This window comes from Emiliania huxleyi (genome assembly GCF_000372725.1).
Source record: "Emiliania huxleyi CCMP1516 chromosome Unknown EMIHUscaffold_183, whole genome shotgun sequence".
Lineage (NCBI taxonomy): Eukaryota > Haptophyta > Isochrysidales > Noelaerhabdaceae > Emiliania > Emiliania huxleyi.
Window position 1 is genome coordinate 58,688 of NW_005200754.1, and position 6,749 is coordinate 65,436.

The window sequence follows — 6,749 nt, forward strand, 5'->3', positions numbered from 1 at the left end:
GCCCGCTCAGCCGCCGTACCCGCCGCCGCCCCCGCCGCCAGCCCCGCCGCCGCCGATCCCCTCTCCGCCGCCGTCGCCGCCGCCGCCCTCTCCGCCGCCGCCGTCGCCGCCGCCATCGCCGCCGCACCCGCCGCCAAAGGAGAAATCTGTGAGGCGGCTGCTCGCCAAATCCTTCGTGGAGGTTGGCCCCGCGGCCGGCGTCTGCTCTTTTGTTGAGGAAAACATGTGCGACGAGCTCTGGGGTGTCTCCAAGGAGAAGTGCGTGCTAACCTGTGTGCAGGACTGCAAGTGCACTGGTGCGCCCACCCCACCCCCCCACCCCCCTCTCCGCCGCGCATGCGCTCGCTCCCCTCCGTGCAGCCCTCCCCCCCTCTCACAGCTCATTCTTCGCCCCTACAGGCTTCGACTACGGCTTCGACGCCTCCCGCGCCCGTTGCCGGATCTGCTCGTCCACCTCTATCGTCGGCACCGAGGCGAGCATCCTCGACGCCGCCGTGTGCTACGATCGGACGGCGGGGTGCCTGGACCTGCCCTAGGTGCGCGCCAGCTTCTCTTCGGCGGCCTGGAGGAGCGAGGGGGTCCGGGCGAGGCCTCGCCACGGGGGGCTGCGGGTGGGGCTGTTGAAGGCCAGGTGGAGGTGGAGAGAGATGCTGTCTGTCGTACATGTACGTGTAGGTGCTGTCTCGAGTGTCGTGGGGGCGGGAGAAAGCTTTCAGAAAGGGGAGCTGTTGAAAAGAGCAGGTTTTGTTCATTACAGTGGGACTGTTGTCGTTTGCAAGCTTTCGCGAGTAATGGACATCTCTACCCAAAACCAGTAGATCGTTCTTCGTTGGGGTGGACGTGGAGAATAGCAACTTGACTGGAGTGGAGATTAAGTTTAAGACTGGAGATCCTACTCGCCATCTCGACCGCGTCGAGCTCCGCCTCGCCCGCGGCCGCTTCCCGAGCGCGCTCGTCGCGCATCCGCTCGTGGTGGGCCTGCCGACGCGCCACGCCGGCGCCCGTGTGCCTCGCCGCCGCGTCCGGCGACGGCATCGATGCTGTCCGCACGAGCGTGACTCGCCACTCAACGACCTCCACGACCTCCACGACCGCCGAAAAGTTCTCCCACTCGCGCTGCCCCAAACCGAGTTCTCTCTACAGTTACATACATACCTAGCGGATCTCTCACACGGACACGCCCATGAGGCATTAGCCCAAGGCCCAAGTATCTCGCCAGTAGATCCCTCCTGTCCGGTTCCCCATTCAAGACTAAAGATCGAAGATTGAGATTGTGGATTGCAGATCGCTGAGCAGCAACACGGGCCAAAATGTGGAGATAGGAGATGGAGAATGCAGATTGTAGATCCTAGCGCCCAGCCATGATCCGCCCCAGATGTGAGATCGAAGATTGAAAATGGAGGTCGTAGATTGCTGCCGGCGGCGACAGTGGCCAAGTAGAAGATTGGAGATTGGAGAGAGAGACGATGGTCATGTGAATGAATCCATAGCGCATCTCCTTGAAGGTTTGAGCCCCCCTCCTCCCCCGGGCCCCCGAATCGAGATTGGAGAGTGGAGATTGGAGATGGAGATCGGAGATCTGACTGAATCCGGCCTAAGATGACGACGTTGGAGATTGGAGATTGGAGATGGAGATCGGAGATCTGTTTGGATCCGGCCCAAGATGTAGCGACGCTGGAGATTGGAGAGTACTGGAGAGATGGAGATCGGAGCCCCCCCAAGGAGGCGTCCAAGGAGGCGTGCATGGGCAAGTGCGAGAACGACTGCTTCTGCACGGGTCGGCTCCCGTCCCGCCTCTCCTCCTCCCCTCCCCTTCCCCCGCCCCCCCCTCCCCCCTCCCCCCTCCTCATATTTTTGCCTCCCGCCTGTGCACCGAGGCCCCCCCCCCCATCCCCCAGCATTCGACTTTGGCGATTCAACGGCGGCTACTCGCGGTGCCGCACCTGCTCGTCCGCCGTCCTCGGCACCAGGGCGAACGTCCTCGAACACGCTGAGTGCTTCACCAAGACGACGACCGCGACAATCTGCGCGGCGCCAGCTCCTCTCCGTCCTCGAGAGGCGTGAAGGGAGGTCGGCCAGGAGAAGACTCTTGAGAGGCCGGCGACAGGTGACTGAGGTGTTCGCTCACGGCGCTCACGGGCGCCTGATTCGGTGGGCTTTACCAGATAGCTCTCGAGAGGGGCCGGCGCCCGGCCGGGCGACCTCCCCCTCTGTGAGCCCGATCACTCTTCTGTTTCTCTGATGAAGGGGGGGGGGGGGGGTTGAGTAGTGCGGCGGTGCGGGGCTATGCTGCGCCTGCTGCGGGGTCGGCGAGCTGGCAGCTCTGCGAGCGAGAGAGGAGACGGGGTACGGGCCGTACCCGGCTACGGCGTACACGGGGCTCGGGGGGTGGCGCGAGCGAGAGAGAGTCTTTGTTCGTTTCTTTTGCATGTATGTGTATGTGTCATGACTCATGTGTGGAAGTCTGGAGTGTGGAGAGTCTAAATTCTCCAAAGTCCAATTGTTTTATTAGATTACTCTCCACAGGCAGGACGTACCGCACACAGAGTGGGGTGTGGGGGTCAGTGCGACATGTGAGTGGCGCAGACGCAGTCGTGTGTCAACAACACGCGAGCGAAACTGGGCCCCCGGGGCAGCAACGTGCAAGGTGTGTGCGCATCGACCATCGTCCATCGACAATGCGGCATGGAGCATGGGATTGATCTACGTGTGTGTGTGTCGAGATGCGCACGTCCGAGGTGGTAGGAGCGCCGTGGGTTGACACATGACACGGGTCGCGGGGCCGCCGTTCGCGTGCCTCTGCTCGCCTCTCGTGGGGCGCCCGCCCGAGCCGCCCACTCGGCGCCCGTGTTATACGCCGCCGGGACGGCCCGCTGGCCTCGGGCCGCCTCGCCTCCCTCTAGTAGGGTGCGGCCCCTCGCCGCCGCCTCGTCACTTTGCCTTGCGGCCCTCCTGGAGGAGGGTGAAGGGCATGCCCGCGAAGGAGGCGCAGCAATAGTACGTGGTGCCGAAGCACTGCACAAAGGTGGAGAGGCGCATGGGGGACGGCCAGCCGGTGGCGACGGCGAGCACGCCCTCGCGCGAGAACATGCCGAGGTAGAAGACGTTTGCCAGCGAGACGACGCGCAGGAGGCGGTAGGCCACTGTCTCGTCTCCGACGGATGCGATCGAGAGCAGGCTCGCAATGTTGACGAGGATGCACTTTGGGCGGCGGCAGGAGAGGGGGGGGGGGGGAGGGGAGGGGAGGGGACGGTGCCGGTGGAGAGGAGGCGTTCATACGAGCGAGCGAGCGAGCGGTTGCGATGGAGGGAGAGAGCTGACGGTGGAGGAGAGAGGGAGGCTGGGGGAGATTGGGGAGACGCGCATCACGTGGGCACCTTGCCCGCGTTGGCAAAGATGAGGAGGAGGAGGGGCGGCGCCCCCTCGAGAGGGCCGGCGGGCACCTCCTTGGTGGAGAAGAAGCCGCGGGCGGACGTGGTCGGCGCGGGCAGCGACTGCAGCACGCCGGGCAGGAACAGGTCCACAAACGCTTCGGTGAAGAAGGCGCAGCCGACACCAAAGAAGAGGAGGTTGGCGCACGCGACGACGAGCGGCAGCGCGGGCCGCCCTTCGGGGAGGACGCCCATGTCGGGCACCTCGTACCCACCCTCCGCCCACCCGGAGAAGCAGATTGCCGCGAGGGCCACAAAGATGCCGAGGTTGACCTGCAGCGACTCGGGCGGCATCGCGTGCGGCCACAGGCCGCGCGCGTAGAGGGCGCCGTCGTTGAGAGCGAAGAAGAGCCAGCCGAGGCCCTGGCAGAAGCAGGAGAGCGACTGGACGTGCTTTGGCACAGCGTCCCGCGCCATGGCTGCGGCCATCATCGAGCTGAGAAAGAGCTGCAGCCCGAAGATGCCGAGCGCAAAAGTGAATAGAGTAGCCGCGTCACCCTCAAACGTCTCGGCCTTGTAAGCCTGCGGAGGCGACGGAGATGCGGTAGTTACGGGATGGCGAGGGCGCTCCCACTACGAGCCCGCGCCCGCGCCTCCATCATCTTGGTCGGAAAGTATAGCATGCCTGTCGAGAAGCCGAGCGATACCCATTGGGAGGCGCGCAGCGCCGCTGACGGCGAGACCTGCAGGTATGCGGGCTCGCGGTGAGCTGTGTGGGCACGCCGCGCGGTGAGCTTGTGGGCACGCCGCGGTGAGCTGGGGGTTGAGGCTACTACCATGCGCTGATGAGCAGAACGCAAAAAAAAAGATGTGCTGACATATAGCAGACAAGCTCGCCTCCGCCACCGCCTGCAGCGCCGCAACGCCACCGATCCGGTGCCACTGCTCATCAGCGCACGCAGACGAGGAGGTTGCGAGGGCAAGGTCCAAGGAGGGCGTTGATGCTGTCCTTGCGCCAGCCATCTTCCTCGGGCTGGTCCAGACGCTCCAGCAGCAGCAAGAGGCAAGTGTCGTCAGCCGCGAGGTCGGCGCGGGTGGAAGCCAAGTGCACAAGGGCATGGCAGCAGCGAGCTTGCAGTCGTCCGAGGCACTTGTCTCCTGCGCGAGAGAGGAGAGGACCGCGCACCACACCGCCAGAGCCCCTCTCCGTCAATGTAAGCGAGGTTCCACAGCGCCCCCGCCGCGCGCGTCGTCTGCATCTCATTCTCCCCCGGTTGCGAGCGCCAACGCGACGAGGATCTCGACGCCGCCAGCCGCCGCAATATCGCCACGGAACAAGAATTTCAGATTCGCTCGCGAGAACAACATGGGCGGACCGCTGGCGCGCTCACTGGCCATACACACTCAGGCGCAGGTACACCACGGGAGCCGCCTTCATGTCAGGAGCCGCGCGGCTCAAGCGGTGGTACATGGACGTGAACCTCCCACAATGTTCGACACATGCACACACACTCATCGACACAGAGTTGGGCACATGACTCTCTCCGCTGCCGCTGCCACCCGCCGTAAGCCATGGGCCGCCCCGGGCACTTACTCTCTCAAACGTCGCCTTAGACACACGCCGTGTGCTGTGCACGCGCTTTGCAGCGCCAACGCGCCCGGCGCGTGAGCGAGGTCGAGATCGATGTAGAGCTCTTGGAGGGACGCGGCTTGCAGCAGGGCAGCAGCGAGCGTCATCGCCCCGTCGTCACCAATGGCGTTGGCGCCCAAGTAGAGCCGCGTGAGTGACAGAGCCTTCGGCAGCGCCGCAGCGAGCGCCTTGGCCCCATCATCGCGAATACAGTTGGCCCCGAGCCGGAGCTCCTGCAGCGGGACCCACGGCATCGCCTCGGCAATGGAGGCTGTCCCCGCGCAACCGAGGACGTTGCCGTCTAGGGAGAGAAAGCGCAACCGCGGTGCGGCGCCCGACGCGAGCGTGGCGGCCAGGGTCTTGGCCTCCGCGGCGCCCCAGCCCAGACCGTGGTACTCGAGGCGCGTCAGACCGGCAAAGCGAGCCTCGAAGCCGATGCGGTACAACCGAGCGACGAGTGGCCGGTCCTATAAGGAGTGGTGACGGAGTCATCGGGAGGGTGACAGCCGCAAGGCGCGCGAAGCACAAGCCGAGGCGGACCTCGCCGTGGGAGAAGCACTTCTCTTCGAGCTGAGCGGCAAACACATCCGGCGTGACGGGAGCCGCCCGGCAGCTCAGGGTGCGGCACTCATCCACAAAATCAAACCAGTCGGCTGCGGCGCCAGAGTCGCGGCTAATGTCGAGGACCATGCCCGGCCTCTTTCCGCTCATGGCCCAAAGCGCCTCGCAGTAGCACCAGCCGCGGCTGAGGAAGGTCTCCGCCGAGGCTTTGGTGTTCAGCAGGAAGACCCATGTCTGCGGGTGTGAGTACAGGGCCGATATGTGGCAGAGCGCCCTGCGATGCAGGGCCTCCTCCGAAGGGTACCATCCAGAGCCCCCTGCCAAGAGTGGCTCACCACCCGAGTCTCGGCACCGCTGGTGTAGGCTGCAAAAGTCGTAAAAGACCGCGTGCCGGCACGGGGAGCAGTGCTGCGAAGACTGCGCCTCCAGCAGCTTGAGCGTGCGGGCCAAGGCGCGCAGGCTCTCCCCGTCTGGGTCTGGGTGGTGCGGCGTGCACCAGGCGTGAGACACGCACACAATGGGCAGGCCGCGGATCGCTGAGGTCGCAACCTCATCGGCAGACAAGAATGCCTCGGGAGGCAGGCACTGACGCGGATGAGGCACGCCGCCTGCCCCAGCGAGGCGAATCAGCCAATGCGCGTCGAGCAGCGCGATTGCGCCAGACAGGAGCACAGGCTCAAGCTCCGCGCCTCCGAGCTCGTCCCAGCCCACCCTCACCGCCGCTGTGCCCCTGCTCTTCTCGCAGCAGCCGCCCATTGATTCGCTATCCCTCGTGCACGGGGCTGCTAACCAAACCCGGCTCCTACAAACTTTTTGTTACCACGGATTTTCCGGCGCGTGAAGCCCTTTGTTGGGCTGCTCTACTTAGCGTCCCCCTCCAGGGGCGCTTTTCCGCCCCGAATTGTGATGTTCGCCCAAAACATATGGATTTGCACAGTGCTCAGTGGTCCACAGAGTGACCTTTTGAGTGCTGTATCCTGCCTGTACATATATATATCACGGACGGATACCAGATACCACACGAAGTCCTGCGTTCTCGCACATGGAGTGCGAGGTTCTCGGCTTTCAATCCCAAACTGTCACTCCCCTTTCTCCCGGCCGGGGTGGGGCGCGCGAGTGTGCGGGATGTCTGTCTGTGGGCCCGAGAGCGATATGCCATGTCCGCCTTGCGTTGTTCATAACATCGA

The 6,749-nt window shown here is 64.5% G+C and overlaps 4 protein-coding genes across 4 annotated transcripts; 1 reads left to right on the top strand and 3 right to left on the bottom strand.

The window, feature by feature from the left end:
- Window positions 1-223: 223 nt before the first annotated feature.
- Window positions 224-536, top strand: EMIHUDRAFT_232589 (hypothetical protein; the record flags this gene model as incomplete). Its single annotated transcript, XM_005782984.1, has 2 exons — window positions 224-296; window positions 400-536. The coding sequence occupies 2 exons, from the start codon at window positions 224-226 to the stop codon at window positions 534-536; spliced, it is 210 nt and encodes a 69-aa protein (XP_005783041.1).
- Window positions 537-751: 215 nt separating this feature from the next.
- Window positions 752-1,035, bottom strand: EMIHUDRAFT_232590 (hypothetical protein; the record flags this gene model as incomplete). The annotated part of the gene is made up of 2 exons (XM_005782985.1): window positions 752-801; window positions 897-1,035. The coding sequence occupies 2 exons, from the start codon at window positions 1,033-1,035 to the stop codon at window positions 752-754; spliced, it is 189 nt and encodes a 62-aa protein (XP_005783042.1).
- A 1,452-nt stretch (window positions 1,036-2,487) lies between these two features.
- Window positions 2,488-4,215, bottom strand: EMIHUDRAFT_442451 (hypothetical protein). Its single transcript, XM_005782986.1, has 4 exons — window positions 4,208-4,215; window positions 4,025-4,114; window positions 3,378-3,953; window positions 2,488-3,201 (listed from the first exon to the last, which is right to left on the bottom strand). Exons 1-4 carry the CDS (start codon window positions 4,208-4,210, stop codon window positions 2,932-2,934), a joined length of 939 nt encoding a protein of 312 aa, XP_005783043.1. The 5' UTR covers window positions 4,211-4,215; the 3' UTR covers window positions 2,488-2,931.
- A 746-nt stretch (window positions 4,216-4,961) lies between these two features.
- Window positions 4,962-6,318, bottom strand: EMIHUDRAFT_232592 (hypothetical protein; the record flags this gene model as incomplete). The annotated part of the gene is made up of 2 exons (XM_005782987.1): window positions 4,962-5,468; window positions 5,542-6,318. The coding sequence occupies 2 exons, from the start codon at window positions 6,316-6,318 to the stop codon at window positions 4,962-4,964; spliced, it is 1,284 nt and encodes a 427-aa protein (XP_005783044.1).
- Window positions 6,319-6,749: the final 431 nt, after the last annotated feature.